The sequence below is a fragment of the Crocuta crocuta genome, unplaced genomic scaffold, assembly GCF_008692635.1.
Source record: "Crocuta crocuta isolate KB4526 unplaced genomic scaffold, BGI_CrCroc_1.0 scaffold168, whole genome shotgun sequence".
Classification (NCBI taxonomy): Eukaryota; Metazoa; Chordata; class Mammalia; order Carnivora; family Hyaenidae; genus Crocuta; species Crocuta crocuta.
The window spans coordinates 5,246,430-5,263,461 of NW_027532591.1; the positions used below are offsets into that span (position 1 = coordinate 5,246,430).

Here is a 17,032-nt window from a genome sequence, read left to right on the forward strand (position 1 = left end):
AGGTAAAGGGTTAGTATCCAAAATCTATAAAGAATTTATCAAATTCCACGCCCCAAAAACGAATAATCCAGTGAAGGAATGGGCAGAAGACATGAATAGACACTTTTCCAAAGAAGACATCCAGACGGCTAAGAGACACATGAAAACATGTTCAACATCACTCATCATCAGGGAAAAGCAAATTAAAACCACAATGAGATACCACCTTTCACCTGTACCTCAGGTAACAGCAGATGCTCATAGCAAGGATGCAGAGAAAGAGCAACCCTTTTGCACTGCTGGTGGGAATGCAAACTGGTGCAGCCACTCTGGAAAACAGTATGGAAATTCCTCAAATAATTAAAAATAGAACTACCCTATGACCCAGCAATTGCACTACTAGGTATTTATCCAAAGGATACACGAGTGCTGGTTCGAAGGGGCACATGTACCCCAATGTTTATAGCAGCACTATTGACAATAGCTAAAGTACGGGAAGAGTTCCAGATGTCCAAATGTACTGATGAATGGGTAAAGAATATGTGGTATGTATATGCAATGGATTCAGTGATCAAAAAGAATGAAATCTTGCCATTTGCAACAATGTGGATGGAACTGGAGTGTATTATGCTAAGCAAAATTAGTCCGAGAAAAACAAATATCATTTGATTTCACTCATGTTTGGAATTTAAGATATAAAACAGTTGAAAATAAGGAAAGGGAAGCAAAAATATTATAAAAACAGGGAAGGGAGACAAACCATAAGAGACTCTTAAATACAGAGAACAAACTGAGGGTTGCCGGCAGGGTGTTGGGTCGGGGGAAGGGCTAAAGGGTGAGGGGCATTAAGGAGGACACTTGGAATGAGCACTGGGTGTTACATCTAAGTGATGAATCATTAAATTCTATTCCTGAAATAGTTATTACACTATATGTTAACTTGGATTTAAATTAAAAATAAATTTAAAAAATTAAAAAAATAAAAGAAAATATATTAATAGAAAAGTCAATATATATTAGATGAAAATGTCTGTAGTATTAGCAGCTTTAATGTAGCAGTTATTATATTACTCATAATAACCATAATAAAAATTAACATTTATTGAAAAAAAGGTTGAAACGCTTCATAAAAGCCTATCTTTTGGTTGTAAAAATAATATTTATATATTCTCTGACTTCTGGATCAGAACATTTTCAAGAAAAATTATAATTGCTACCTCATATTCTATAACTATTTATTTTGTGTTTAGGAATTCCCAGTTCCAAAAGGAATACAGTTTAGACGAAGTGATGAAATCTCGAGAAATTTTTGATTATTTGACTGTCTTACAATGTTGGTAAGAAAACCACGTTTTAATATTTAATAGAAGTAACTGTTCCTTCTGGGTATATCTGTATCTGTATCTGCTTGTATAGAACTCCTACTAATGAAGTCCTCACTCTGGAGTACCCTTACTTCCTATTCCTTTTTTTTTTTTTTTTTTTTTGAGAGAGAGTGAGAGACAGAGGGCGAGTGAGCATGTAGAGGGGCAGAGGGAGAGAGAGAGAACTTTAAGCAGGCTCCACCCTCAGCACTGATCCTGAGCTCAGCATAGAGCCTGAGGTGGGGCTTGAAGTGGGGCTCAGTCCCACGGTCATGGGGTGATGACCTGAGCTGAAATCAAGAGTCAGATGCTTAACTGACTTAGCCACCCAGGTGCCCCTTTACTTCTTATTCCTATGTGGAGACAGACTGTCTTTTCTCTTGGAAAATTATGTTTTATTTCCTTCATTCGTGAGTTTTACCTACTTTAAAAAAATTATATTTTATTTATTTAAATGTGGTTTAAGAGTCCAGAGTTTCTCCCTTGAGCATTTTGTTTTCTCTACTGTATGCTTCTGTCTTAGGAAATGTTACTCAGTTATAGTAGCTAAGAGTAAATGTGAAATAGAAGATTTCTGGCTAGGAAATGGAAGATACTGGCTAGGATGCAAGTGAACAAATGGGGTCAGCTTTTATCTGTTGCAATATGAAGGTCTGCCCATTTATAAAGGCAAGCTGTACTCAGAGAAGTCTTGTGTTTGCCACTTTGCTTCACAGCTTCCTATAAGGAAAAGATCTATTTTGAGGAGATCTCTTAACTAAACCCCACTCTCTGGTTTGGATTTTCTGATATTTCCTATTCTATACTTTCCAAGTTTTCAAAAGGATTCCAAGACTGATTATTTGGGAGAGAGCAGTGTTGGAGTTAGTTAGGCCCATAGTGGATTTTTATTGTACTAGGATGGGAAAAACATTGTTGACTCCTCAGAAGTCACCCTAAGATGCGTTATGCATCTGCAGAGGTAAATCCAGGATTCTTTGCCTTAAGAACATTTTGGGAGAGACCCTTACAGACGAAGCAGTGGCTGATAATGTTTAAGTTCTTGATAGAGGTTTAGTCCTCAGGTGGGAAGCATGTATAATTTTTAACTATATATTTCACAAAGAAGACAGTGCAATGACCAGCAAGCATACTCAGCTTTTCTTTCCACGTAGAAACAACTCTTAGTCTGAAATCCTAGGATAGAGGTATACTGGATGTAAATAATTATTTTTACCTCCTCTTAGTCCCACTTCAGATGGTGCTGCAGCGGCAGTTTTGGCTAGTGAAACATTTGTACAGAAATATAGCCTAGAATCCAAAGCTGTGGAGATTGTGGCACAAGAGATGGTAACTGATTTGCCAAGCTCATTTGAAGAGGAAAGCATTATTAAAATGGTATGTCTGAGATTCTATTTTATTTATCAATTGAGGGCTTTCTGTTTAAAAATTTCAAGATGATCTCATGTTGTCGTTAGCTCTGGAAGTTATTTACTTGAAAAAAATCAGTCCAGAAAATTTAATATTATAATCCATCCTTAAGAATCTGTTAAGGGAAAATAACTGATGAGAACATATGCTTCTTGTGATAGAACCATAAATGCACTTTTAATTAACCAGACGTGCTATTTTGGTGGTTTTGTTTTTTTCTTTTTGAGTTGACTGGGTATGTCCAGAACTTCTTTCTTACAGAGTTAAGGAAAAAACAAGGATATTTTCAGGGAACTTTCTTGACCTTAGCACTTTTAAAATCGATTAAAGATTGAGTAAATGTGGAGGAAGTTAAAAAATGAGAATTCAGACCTAGAGTTAGTTGAATATTTGAAGATATAAACGTACCTATTTTAAAAATGCACCTATGCATGTATACACAAATACATAACAATCATAAGGTAATTAGAGTTTATAAGAATGATTTTACAACAATGCTTTGAATTTGAAAATGTCTCTATAATAAACTATCTGTAAAAAAAAAAAGAAAAAAGAAAATGTCTCTGTAACTTATGCAAGATCACAAAGCTGGGATGTGGTTGAGGTGGAACTTTCCAGGTTTTCTGTATAATACTATTTATAGCACAATTTCATGCCTTGGAGAATTTGCTTGCTATTATCTAAGACCAAAGGGGTGTTAAGAGCATGGGTTTAGGAAAGTGTTGTTGTTGTATATGATTTTTTAAAAAATTTTTTAATGTTTTTCTATTTCTAATGAGCGAGGGAGGGGCAGAGGGAAAAAGAGAGAGAGAGAGAGAGAGAGAGAGAGAATTTGAATTTGAAGCAGACTCCAGGCTCTGAGCTCTCAGCATTGAGACTGATGTGGGGCTTAAGCTCACAGTCGGAAAGATTATGACCTGAGCCAAAGTCAGACGCTTAACCGACTGAGCTACCCAGGCACCCTCCTATGTTGTATTTTATTTTTGTTTTTTTTTTTTAATTTTAATTTTAATTTTTTTTATTTTTTATTTTTCCTATATGATTTTTTAAAAGAAGATTGTTTATTTGCACATAGAAATTCCTTATTTTTTTTAGTGTATCTGAACCGTAGTAATCTATTGCTCAATCTCTTCAACCTGTTTACCACAACACATTGTGGTTTGATAGTTTTTATAACTGTACAAGATATAGCCTGAGAAATTTTAAGTCCTTTTTATATATTTATTTAAAATTCTAGGGGTTTTTTTTGGGGGGGCACCTGGGTGGCACAGTATCCAACTTTGGCTCAGGGGTCATGATCTCACGGTTTGTGAGTTCAAGCCCCGCGTCAGGCTCTGTGCTGACAGCTCAGAGCCTGAAGCCTGCTTCAAATTCTGGGACTCCCTCTCTCTCTCTGCCCCTCCCTTGCTCTTACTCTGTCTCTCTTTCTTTCAAATATAAATAAACATTAAAAAAAATTCTGTTTTTTTTCCTTTTTTTTCTTTTTTTTTTTAAAGTTTACTTATTTATTTTGATAGAGAGTGAGAGAGAGCAGGGGAGGGTCAGAGAGAAGGAGAGACAGAATCCCAAACAGGCCCCCTACTCTCAATGAGGAGCCCTGATATGGGGCTCAAACTCACAAACCATGAGATCATGTCCTGAGCTGAGGTCAAGAGTTGGATGCTTAGCCAGTACACAATTTAATATGTACAGCCTCCATCCTGAATATTCTTTTATTTAGACTTTCTATGTAATAGAGAATCAACTAAGATTTGATTATTAATCTCAACTGAGATTTCAATACATGTAGTCAATTTTCAACTGTAAAGGTTATGCATATTAATCTCTCAAAATCTTAAATAAAAGTCTCAGTTTTGATGCCCTTAATTTATTTATATGTGGTTTTGGTTTTAGGTTGGCTTTGATATGAGCAAAGAAGCTGCCAGAAAGTGCTATGAGAAATCTGGCCTGGGACCAAGTGATATTGATGTTATAGAACTTCATGATTGCTTTTCTGTCAATGAACTCCTTACATATGAAGCACTGGGACTCTGTCCAGAAGGTAATATCTTTGGTGAGAGGCAGATTAAGTTAATTAAGTCAGTGAGGACATTTCAGTTTTGCCATTAAAAAAAGAAATTCACTAATTGCCTTTCCTTTCATGTTGGCTCTGCCATACTGTGCAAAGTGAATGTAAGCTATCCTGATACTGGACTTTTTAGAGCATGTAGTCCTGGACAATACCACCATTGAGGTAACAGATTATACAAATAGTTTGATTTATGTATATCAGAGGTATTTAGAATGAACTATTAAGTAAAAAAAAAAGGATAAAAATTACATATGTAATTCTAAATATTTCATACTGTGTTTTGTTTTGTTTTGCTTTTTTCAGAGAGGGAGCGTAAGGTGGGGGAGAGGGATGGAGGGAGAGAGATTCTTAAGCAGGCAACATGGTCAGCATAGAGCTGGATGTGGGGCTGGAGCCCGTGACCCTGGAATCAGGACCTCAGCCAAAATCAAGAGTTGGGCAACTCAACTGACTAAGCCACCCAGGCGCCCCTTGTTTTGTTTTGTTTTTTTTTTAAGTTTATTTATTTTGAGAGAGAGCGTGCGTACACGTGAAAGCTGAGGAGGGGCAGAGAGGCAGGGAGAGAGAGAATCCCAAGCGGGCCCCATGCCCATGTAGAGTCCAGTGCAGGTTTTGATCCCATAAACTATGACATCCTGACTTGAGCCAAGATCAAGAGTTGGATTCTTAACTGACTGAGCCACCCAGGTGTCCCCCTACTGTGTTTGAATAAAAACTTGCAGAAAAGAAAAGGGGAAAATTAGTTGGTGAGATCTAGAGGATTTTTTTTCTTTTCATTTATAAAGAAAGACATTGTATTATTTTTCATTACCACCAGCAGTGTATGAGAGTTTGAGTTGCTTCACATCCTCACCAACATTGATGTGGTCACTTTTTAAATGTTTTATCCACTCAAAAGGTTATGTTATGTCCTGCAGCAATAAGGTAAGAAAAAGGAATAAAAGGCATCCAGACTGGTAAGGAAGAAGTAAAACTGTCACTATTTGCAAATGACATGATACTGTATACAGAAAATTCTAAAGACTCCACTAAAAAAACTATTAGAACAAAATAATGAAGAAAGTTTCATGATACAAAATTAGTATACAGAAATCTGTTGCATTTCTTGACACTAATAATGAAGTAGCAGAAAGAGAAATTAAGGAAACAATTCCATTTACAATTATACCAAAAAGAATAAAACACCTAGAAATAAATTTAACTAAGGATGTAAAAGTGTTTTATATACTCTGAAAAGTATAAGGTGAAAAAAAAGTACATAGATGAAAAAAACTGAAGATGACACAAACAAATGAAGAGATATACCATGCTTATGGATTGGAAGAATTTATATTGTGAAAATATCCATAAGAATATTCCCAAAAGAGTTTATAGATTCAATTCAATCTATGAAGATACCAAGAATTTCTTTCACAGAACTAGAACAGATAATTCTTTAAAAAAAATTTTTTTAATGTTTATTTATTATTGAGACAGAAACAGAACATGAATGGAGCAGGGGCAGAGAGAGAGGGAGACACAGAATCTGAAGCAGGTTCCAGGCTTCGAGCGGTCAGCACAGAGCCTGATGTGGGGCTCAAACCCACAAACCGTGAGGTCATGACCTTAACTGAAGTTGAACACTTAACCAACTGAGCCACCCAGTCACCCCAGATAATTCTTTTTTAATGTTTATTTTTATTTTTGAGAGAGAGCGCAAGAGAGAACACGCGTGCACAAAGTTGGGGAGAGACAGAGAGAGAGAGGGACAGAGAATCCAAAGCAGGCTTCGCAATGACAGCATGAAGCCCAGTGTGGGGCCTAAACTCATGAACCTTGAGATCATGACCTGAGCTGAAGTCACTCAACCAGCTGAGCCACCCAGGTGCCCCTAGCACAAATAATTCTAAAATTTGTATAGAACCATAAAGGACCTTAAATAGCCAAAACAATCTTGAAAAAGAAGAATAATAGCTAGAGGTATCCCAATCTCTGATTTCAAGATATACTATAAAACTATAGAAATCAAAACATTATGGTACTGGCATAAAAATAGGCACATAGATCACAGGAGAGCCCAGAAATAAACCCATGTCTTGTATGGTCAATTAATCTACCACAAAGGAGGCAAGAATATACAATGGAAAAAGACAGTCTCTTTAGTAAATAGTGCTAGGAAAACTGGACAGCTACATGCAAAAGAATGAAATTGGACCACTTTCTTATACCATATACAAAAATAAACTCAAAAAAGGGGCACCTGGGTGGCTCAGCCGGTTAAGCGTCTGACTTCGGCTCAGGTCATGATCTCACAGTTCGTGGGTTCGAGCCCGGTTCGGGCTCTGTGCTGACTGCCAGCTCAGAGCCTGGAGCCTGTTTCAGATTCTGTATCTCCCTCTCTCTCTGACCCTCCTCTGCTGATGCTGTCTCTCTCTCTCTCAGAAATAAATAAAAAACATTAAAAAATTTAAAAAAAAACTCAAAATGGATTAAAAACCTAAAGTTGAGACCTGAAACCATAAAACTTTTAAAAGAAAACGTAGGTGGTAATCTCTTGGACACATTAGCCTTAGCAACATTTTAATGGATATGTCTCCCCAGGACAAAAACCACAATAAGACTATTGGTACTAAGCCATCAAGAAAACAAAAAGGCAACTCTCTGAATGGAAGAAGATACTTGCAAATGATGTATCTGATTGTCCAAAATATATGAAGAATTTATACAGCTCAACATAAAAAAACCCAAATAATCTGATTAAAAAATGAGCAGACGACCTGAATAGACATTTTTCCAGAGAAGACATACAGATGGCCAACAGACATATGAAAAGATTCTGAACATCACTCATCATTAGAGAGATGCAAATCAAAGCCACAGTGAGATACCACCTCACATCAGTCACAATACCGAATATCAAAAGGACAAGAAATAAGTGTTGGCAAGGATGTAGAGTATGTAGAGTATCAACTTATGCACTGTTGATGGGAATGTAAATTGGCACAACCACTGTGGAGAACAGTATGGAAGTTCCTCAGAAAATTAGAAATAGAGGGTGCCTGGGTGCTTCAGTTAAGCATCTGACTTCAGCTCAGGTCATGATCTCACAGTTTGTAAGTTTGAGTCCCACATTGGATGAGCACGAGCCCCACATCAGGTGAGCACTAGCTATGCTTCAGGTGAACAGGAGCCCTACTTCGAGTGAGCCCAGCTTCTCTCTCTCTCTCTCTCTCTCTGCCCCTTGCTCTTGTAAAAAACCTAAAAAAAGAAAACCAAAGTAAACCCAAAGTAAATTGGAGAAAGGAAAAAATGAAAAGCAGAAATCAATGAAATGGAAAAAAAACAGACAATAAAGGAAATTAACAAAGCCAAAGTTGAATCTTTGTAAAGCTCAACAAAACTGAAAAACCTGTAGCTAGGCAGATCAAGAAAAAAAGGAGAAAGAACGCCAATCCCCAATACAAGGAATAAAAAAGTTATCACTATAGATTCTACAGACATTAAAAGAATAATAAGAGAGGGGCACCTGGGTGGCTCAGTCGGTTAACTGTCCAACTCTTGATTTCAGCTCAGGTCACGATCTCATGCAATGTGAGATTGAGCCCCATGTTGGGCTCTGTGCCAACAATGTGGGACCTGCTTGGGTTTCTCTCCCTTCTCTCTTTGCCCCTCCCTCCCTCAAAATAAATAAATAAATAAATAAATACTTTAAAAATTAAATATCCAGGTATTTAGAATTTTCCCGGATTTATTACTATTATTGCTTTCTAATCAATTGTGCTATAGTAAGAGAATACACTTTGATTTTGATCCTTTCAAATTTATTGAATTTTATTTTGTTCCTCAACATGTGGTATATATTGGTGAGTTATCTATCATTGCAGTTGAAAAATTATGCAGATTCTGCAATTATTAGATGTAGTGTTCTAAACATATCAATTAAATTGAGGTGGTTGATAGGATTTTTCAGATCTATGTTTCTACTGATTTGTTTTGCTATATCAATTGCTAAGAGGGGTATTAAAATCTCCTACATTAATTGTGAAATTGTCTCTCTCCCTTTAGTTCTGTCAATTTTTGCTTCATTTATTTTGCAAACACAGCACATTTATAGTTGCGTATTTTCTGTTTTTTTCATTATGAAATATCTTGCTTTATGTCTGGTTGTAGTTTTTAAGTCTCTTTTTTTCTGACTAAAATAGTCACTTCAGCCTTTTTATGCTTACTGTTTGCATTATATATTTTTTTCTATTCATTAGTTTTTAATCTATTTATGTTGTTTATCTGTATAACGTATACCTCTTGTAGGCAATAGTGTATCATTTTTTAGCCTTTGTCAATTTCTTCTTTTTTACTGGAGTATTTAAATCTGCTGTAATACAGTAACCATTAACTATATATGATTATTGAATCCTTGAAATGTGGCTATTCCAAATTGAGATGTGCTGTGTGAAGTACACATTGGATTTTGAAAACTTAATATGAAAAATAGAATGTATTTTATTCATTTTTTTTTTACTGCTTACATGCTAAGATGAAATAGTTTGTATATATTGGGTTAAATGTATATTAAAAATATGTGTTAGAAAATTTTAAAGTACATATGTGATTTGCATTATATTTCTGTTGGACAGTGTGACTTAGATCATTAAGATCATTTGCTTGACCATTTTATTATCTCTTATCTATTGTCCACTCAGTTTTTTGTTCTGTTCTCCCTCTCCTGCTTTCTTTTGGATTATTTGAATATTTTTATTTTTTTTTAATTTTTTAATTTTTTGGTTCTAAATGTTTATTTTTATTTTTATTATTTTTTAAAGATAGACTTTAAAAAGTTTATTTGAGAAAGAGAGAGCACACGACGAGGGGCAGAGAGAGAGGGAGAGGAAGAATACCAAGTAGGCTCCACACTGTCAACATAGAGCCTGATGTGGGACTCAAACTCACCAACTGTGGGACCATGACCTGAGCTGAAATCAAGAGTCCGACGCTTAACCTGAGCCACCCAGGCTCCCCTATTTGAATATTTTTAGTATGACTTTTATTTTGTGTATTGGATTTTTGCCATCTCTCTTTAGTTTTTTTTAACTTATTTTCTATTTAACTTATTACTATACTGTAAGTTAGTTAACATACAGTGTAGTCTTGGCTTCAGGAGTAGAACCCAGTGTTTCATCTCTTACATATGACACCCAGTGCTCATCCTGAAAAATGCCTTCCTTAATGCCTGTCCATCACCCATTTAACCCCCCAGTTTTGTTTTTTTGTTTTAGTGGTTGCAGGGTTTCTTAACCTCAACACTGTTGATGAATTACATTATTCTTAGTTATGGGTGTTGTGTATCGTAGAATGTTTAGCAGCATTCCTGGCTTCTACCCACTAAATGCTTATAGTACCTCCTCACAGTTGTGACAATTAAAAATGTCTCCAGACATTGCCAAATGTCCTCTGGGGGAGCAAAATATCTCTGGGTTGAGAACCACTGATATAGGTGTTATAGTATGCATACCTAACCTTCACAGTCTCTATAGAGTTAATATTGTACTACCTCACATAAAACATAGAAACATTGCAAGCATATACATCCATTTACAAACTCCTTTCTGCCTCACACCAACTCTTACGTTATAATTGTTATATGTATTACATCTGTATACATTCAAAATGCCCAGATACTGCAATTTTTGTTTTCAGTAATTGTGCATTTTTTAAAGACATGAAGAAGATAAAAGTCTTTATATTTACCCAGATATTTATCTTTTCTCATATGAAAGATCATATCATATCTTTCTCCTTTCTTGCAGATCCAGGTTTTTCTGAGGTCTTCTGGGGATAAATTCTCTTAGTTTTCTTTCATCTGAGAATGTCTTTACTTAGCATTAATTCCTAAAGGAAATTTTATGTTGTTACAGAATTCTGTGTTGACAGATTTAGCACTTTAAGCATTTTGTTTCACTCCCTGGCCTACCTCATTTCCAATGAGAAGTACATTTAAGCAGTTCAAATGTGCTGTATCTAGTCATTTTTTCTTTTAATTTATTCTACTTGGGATTCTTTGAACTTCTTGAGTCTGTAAAATGTCTTTCACCAAATTTGTGTAGTGTCTAACCATTATTTCTTTAAATATTTTTTGTGCCCCATTTTGTTTCTGTTCTCCTTCTAGGATTCCAGTGATGCATATCTTAGACCTGATGCTCTGTTCATTTTTAAATTCCTTTTCTCTCTGTTCTTCAGATTCGATCTTTTATACTGCTCTCTCTTTAAATCTACTGACTCCTCCTCCATCCACTGTCTGCTCTTGAACCTATCCCTAGTGAGTGAATTTTTATTTTCAAATATTGTATTTTCAGTTCTAAGGTTTCTATTTGGCTCGTTTCATAGTTTCCATTTCTTTGCTGAGAACTCATATCTTTTTATTCATGTTTAGTGTGTTTTCTTTACCTCATAGTCCAAGTAGCTATTTTTGTCTTTGTCTGATAATTCTATCATTTGGCTCTTCTAGGGTTTTGCATCTGTTGATTATCTTTTCCCTTGACAGTTGGTCGCACTTTCCTTTTCCTGGTTCTTTCTTTATTGATTTTGGATTGTATCCTGGGCAGGTGATGGTTACACTGTATAGATCCTCTAGAGAATCTTCATGTTTTTGTTTTAGCAAGCAGTCAACCCAGTTGTGTTGAGATAACTAACTTCTGTCTTGCCTTCTGTGGGTTGTAGTTAAAGTCTTTATTCAGTCCTTCAAGCCTTTGCTGTGCTGCTTTGGGTCAGTGGCTATCCATGCTTAGCTCAAGAGTGAGGCTGAGACTTCTGAGGCCGTACATAGAAATAAAGGATCCTCTTCTCTGGCTCTCTCCTCTGTGAGCTTTCTCTCTTACTCTCTGACCTGTATGGGTTTCTTTCCTCTGGTTAGAAAGATGGGGTTTCTGTTAGAGTTTAAGCTACCTATGGTGCCCTGCTGCCTGTCTGCTCCAGGACGGTGCTCACCCTTGAAACAAAGTTGTTGAGAGAGCCTCAAAAGAGAAGACATGGAATTTACCCTTGTACACTGGCTTCTCCAAGTTTCAACTCTCCATGATTCTACTGCATTTGTTGACTTTTTAGAGTCTTCAAGTAGTTTTTTGTATTTTATCTAGTGTTTTCAATTGTAAACAGTGGGAGACACAGGCTATAGTGAATATATATGCTGCCTTAGCAGAACTGGAACCCAATCTCAAGATTTTAAATATATATACATTTTGATATATGATGATGACTTTCAAAATTATATCCCTAGCTTAAACTACCTCCCTGATCTCTAGACTCATATGTCCAGCTGCCTGTTTTTCAGGAGTTTTTTGGATGTCTTGTTAGCATCCCAAACCTAATTCCAAATTGAGCTTCTGCTGTGACCCAGACTTCCTCCTTCCTCAGTCTTTCCCATCCTCCTGTTGCTCCAGTTCCTCTCTTTCTCTCACAGCCCTCATGGAATCCATCTCTAAGTCCTGGTGGCTATGTACTCTGCCTTCTAAATATATCCAGAATATAACCATACTTTACCACATTTTATGACTATCAGCCTAGTCCAGACCACCATTATTTCTCGTTTACATTATTGTTGTAGTCGCATATCTGCCCCTCCTGCTTCTGCCTTGTCTCCTTACAGTTTATTCTCTATAATGAAGCTTTTGTGGTCCTGTTAGAAGCATACAACAATCAATATCATTCCTCTGATCATCTCATTCAGGAGTAAAAGCCAAATACGATCTTTCCCTTTTACTCCCCTCTCCCATCTCTCTCACTTCTTCATCTCTGACTCTTTTACTTTGCTGCAGCTGCATTGGCCTCTTTCCTCAAACACTGCAGACTTATTCCTAGCTCAGGGCCTTTTTTGTTCCGTATATTTATATGATATGCTCCCTTATTCTCTTAAGGTCTTTGACCAAATGTCAAAGTGGAAGACTTCTCCCAGAACTTGATTTAAAATGTGAACTCCTTACTGTCTTTTTGATCCCAAGATTTACTGTACCCTCTTTCATGCCTTTCCCCCACCCCATGGCACTTATCACCACTCTGTTACATATCTTACTTTCATTACATATTGTCTGTCTCTTCCTTACACTGCTCCTGACAATGAAGTAAATAGCTCCATGAGAACAGGGATGTTTGTCTGTTTCATTATTGCTGTATCCCCTACTTTCGAGGGCAGTTTGTGGCACACAATTGCTTTCCATTTATTTTCTTATCTGTGGTCCGTAAGAGTGGTTGTTATAGTACTTTCATCTCTGGATCACTTTTAGTTGATGGGCTCAGGATAACTTGCCACTGGAATCTAATACTTAATAGGGTTGTATATATTATAAAACAAACAAACAAACAAACATGCAGTGAGTTATTCCCTTCTTGGTTTGTGTTCAGTCTATTACTTGATATAGATATTTAGGAGTTCTAAAAGCAGTAATAGCAGGTAAAATACCTGTTATGACCAGAGCCTTGTATCAGCTTCTATGTCAGAAACACCAAAAACACCAAAAAATAAAAGTATGCCTCAGTGGATAGTTTTTAATCTACCACCTACATTTAAAGTGAAATTAGAAGTGGGGCGCCTGGGTGGCTTAGTCGGTTAAGAATCCGACTTTCACTTAGGTCATGATCTCGCGGTTCGTGGGTTCAAGCCCCGCGTTGGGCTCTGTGCTGACTGCCAGCTCAGAGCCTGGAGCCTGTTTCAGAGTCTGTATCTCCCTCTCTCTCTGACCCTCCCCTGCTCACGCTGTCTCTCTCTCTCTCCTAGAAATAAATAAAACATTTTTTTAAAAAAAAATCTCTTTAAAAAAATAAATAAATAAAGTGAAATTAGAAGTGTTAGTCATAGGGGCGCCTGGCTGTCTCAGTCAGAGGACCATGTGACTTTTGATCTCAGGGTTGTGAGTTTGAGCCCTATGTAGGGTGTAGAGATTACTTAAAAATAAAATCATAAAAAAAGAAATATGAATCATAAAAAATTTTTGTGATTAGTGTGTTTCATTTTACCAGTAGAGAAACTCTTTGGTTTTTGATGACAATAAAATACATTGGCTAAGAACACAGGCTATGAAGCCAGGCTGCCTGATGATTAATCCTAGATTAATCCCATGCTGTTGCCTTGGGCTAATTACTTAACATCTGTGTGTCTGTTGCCTCATCTGTAAAATGGGAATGATAATACGTACTTCATAGTGTTGAGGATTAAATTATGTAAATATATGTAATAATTAGAACAAAACCTGACACAAAGTGAGTACATAAAAGCTATTAGCCACCTCTGACAGTATCATAACCACCATCTTTCTTTGGAGATTCCACTTCATTATCAGAAATACCAGTTGGAAGAATATTTTATACCCTACATGGATTTTTATTTACTCCTTAACTACTCGGAAGAGTGACTGGAGAGTTGATAGGAATGTTGAAGCCACCAAGCCTGTAATTTTCATTTTGTTTTAAGCTTATGTTTATGGCTCAACAGTATTTTCAGCCACTTCTCTTCATTTCATGTCCCTGTCCTTCATTTAATGTCCCACACTCTCCTCTCTGTTTGCTAAGAATGTTTACAGAGCATATAACAGTGCAATTGAAAATAAATATTAAAACATTGGGCACAATTATGGATTTTTAAAGCAGATGCAATTGTTTTAGTTATAATACTGGATCTGCTTCCATTATTCAGGGTCTTTGAATCTCTGTTATATTTGCCGCAGTTTTGGAAGCCAGAGAACTCTTAAGAACTAATAGGAGCTCTGTTTCATGTAGAAAATATTCTGAAAATATAAATATTTATTACTCAATATTAATTGTGTAACTTTTAGTAGTGCTTATATCAGGGGGCACCTGGGTGGCTCAGTTGGTTAAGAATCCTACTTTGGCTCAGGTCATGATCTCATGGTTCGTGGGTTCGAGCCCTGCATCGGGCTCTGTGCTGACAGCTAAGAGCCTGAAGCCTGCTTTGGATTCTGTGTTTCCCTCTCTCCCTGTCCCTCCATGCCCTCTGAAAAATAAATACATGTTAAAAAAAATTAAGAAAAGAAGTGCTTATATCAGTTTGATGTTAGTTTGAACTGTTAAGAAATGCTTGCTATAAGAAGATCTTGGCTATATTGAAATTTAAAAAAATATGTCGTTTGGACCAATGTTATTTTTAATCTTAATGAATATTATTTTTCCTTTAGGACAAGGTGGAAAACTGGTTGATAGGGGAGATAACACTTATGGAGGAAAGTGGGTCATAAATCCTAGTGGTGGATTGATTTCAAAGGGACATCCACTGGGAGCTACAGGTAATACCACACATACATTTCCTAATTTTTTTTTTTTTTGTTATCATTTTTGGTATGAATGGTTTAGCCATTGGTTTGAATGAAAGATTGTATTCTCTGAACCTGGTAGCCAGTGCTTTAAGTGATTGTTTAGTCACGTTATTTTTAATTTTCCTGTAAGTATAGTGCATTTCAGTAATCGTAACTGATGAGAATTTGAATTAGGTGAAACTGTAAATTCAACATACATATATTTTTTAAGTTTGATTTTTTTCAAATAAGTGAATATTTAACTTAAAATGTTTCCAAATAGAGATCTTGCTAGACCTGCTAGATGGGATAAGAATAATTTGAAATGAGCACATTATTTGTTGTATATTTGGTTGGTGTTACGGGGAAATTTTTTTTCTCTTGGAGAACTGGACTTGATGTTATGAAATGAGAATTTTACTGTGGCTTTACTGCTGACTGGCCATGTGACTATTTTGATTAGTTATCAATTAGTTAGTCACTTTGACTCTTATTTCCTTAATTGTAAAATGAAATTACACAAAAAAGTTTATAAAATAATTTAGCACTGAAATCTGGGATTTGTTTTTATGAAGATAGCTGAGCTTTGTATTTTTTCATATGTCTTACATATTAAATATTTTATAAGTTTCAAAATAGTGAAGTTAGACTTAACAATATATTCATTACAGCAATTAACTGGTTTATTTCTCTTCATCTCTTAAAGTTAGTAAGCTTATAATCTAGTAAATAGATACTTGTAGACAGAGAGTCAGATGCAGGTAGACAAACGTGCACACCTAGATAGTTGCAGTAAAACTATAGTTTAGTGCCTTGTTATTTATTTTGTCTTGTTTGTTCTTTGGTTCTTTTCTCTTTTTCATGCTATCTTTTTATTCATTGAATGATTTTTAGTATTTTGTTTTCTCTTTTCTGTTGAATTCTTTCTTTTTCTTATTTCTTAGTGGTTGCTCTAGGATGTACAACATACATCTTTAATTTAACTACAATCTACCTTCAAATAATGTTATGCCATTTTATGTATAATGTAAGGGATTTTTTACAACAGCATATTTCTAAGCACTTCCAAAATATTTGTAAACCCCATGTCTATTATCAAGTCGTTGGAAGTACTGGAACAATTTTACTGAAATGTTTTGCATAGAAACACATGGGAATGCAGAAAGAAATAGAAGTGGGGAAGTAGCAACAATAGCGCAGATTAACTTTTAGAAGCAGTGGCTGTGAATGGAAAGGTTGATGTACCTCATTTGCAGGTGTGTGTTCTGTATGAGTGAAGTCTTGGATTTGATCTTAGCCTCTTCATTCTTTTCAGTATACAGCTTGTTCCTCCTAGTTTTTGTTGTTGTTTTTAATATGTACAATGGGAATAAATAAACAACCTATATCTACCTTACAGGGTTGTTCTGTGGATTAAATTAGGAAATATGGATATGTGAAGTATATAGCAGAGTTCCCAAAATGGGGTAGAAAAAAATAACTGCTAGTATTCTCCTCCTAGAATTTCTGTAAAAGGATGCCATAATGGACCAGCTAACTGTTTGTATTTGGTAATAAAGTCATTGTTTGTATCACAATATGGAAAATTTATAACTATTTCAGGAGAAGAACATTCTTTAATTTATAGAGAAAGTAATTTTTTTCTTCTAGTATGACAGCCTCAAGGCATCAATTTCTCTATATAATTATGTTGCCTATGCTACACAGACATTTTAAAACTACTTTTCTCCCTTTGGTAAATAGATTAAACTCTTTCCTTTATCCCTTCAAAGAGTTAGGTCTTACATCAATGTTGACTTTTTGCTAATGAGACATAAAGAAGTCTGATAGTAACTATTTCTGTGGTATGGTCATTGAGGCCCCATAGAGTTATAGTTTGCATTTCTGGAGAAGATGGTGAAGCAGAAAGATCCCAAGTTCACTTTGTCCCATGG

The 17,032-nt window shown here is 35.8% G+C and overlaps 1 protein-coding gene across 1 annotated transcript in view; it reads left to right on the plus strand.

The window, feature by feature from the left end:
* SCP2 (sterol carrier protein 2) overlaps nt 1–17,032 on the plus strand; it is a 135,895-nt gene that overhangs the window by 53,213 nt on the left and 65,650 nt on the right. The window contains exons 8-11 of the mRNA XM_077779776.1: nt 1,230–1,316; nt 2,570–2,720; nt 4,647–4,794; nt 14,982–15,089. Coding sequence (XP_077635902.1) covers nt 1,230–1,316; nt 2,570–2,720; nt 4,647–4,794; nt 14,982–15,089 — 494 coding nt within the window. The remainder of the gene's footprint in view (nt 1–1,229; nt 1,317–2,569; nt 2,721–4,646; nt 4,795–14,981; nt 15,090–17,032) is intronic.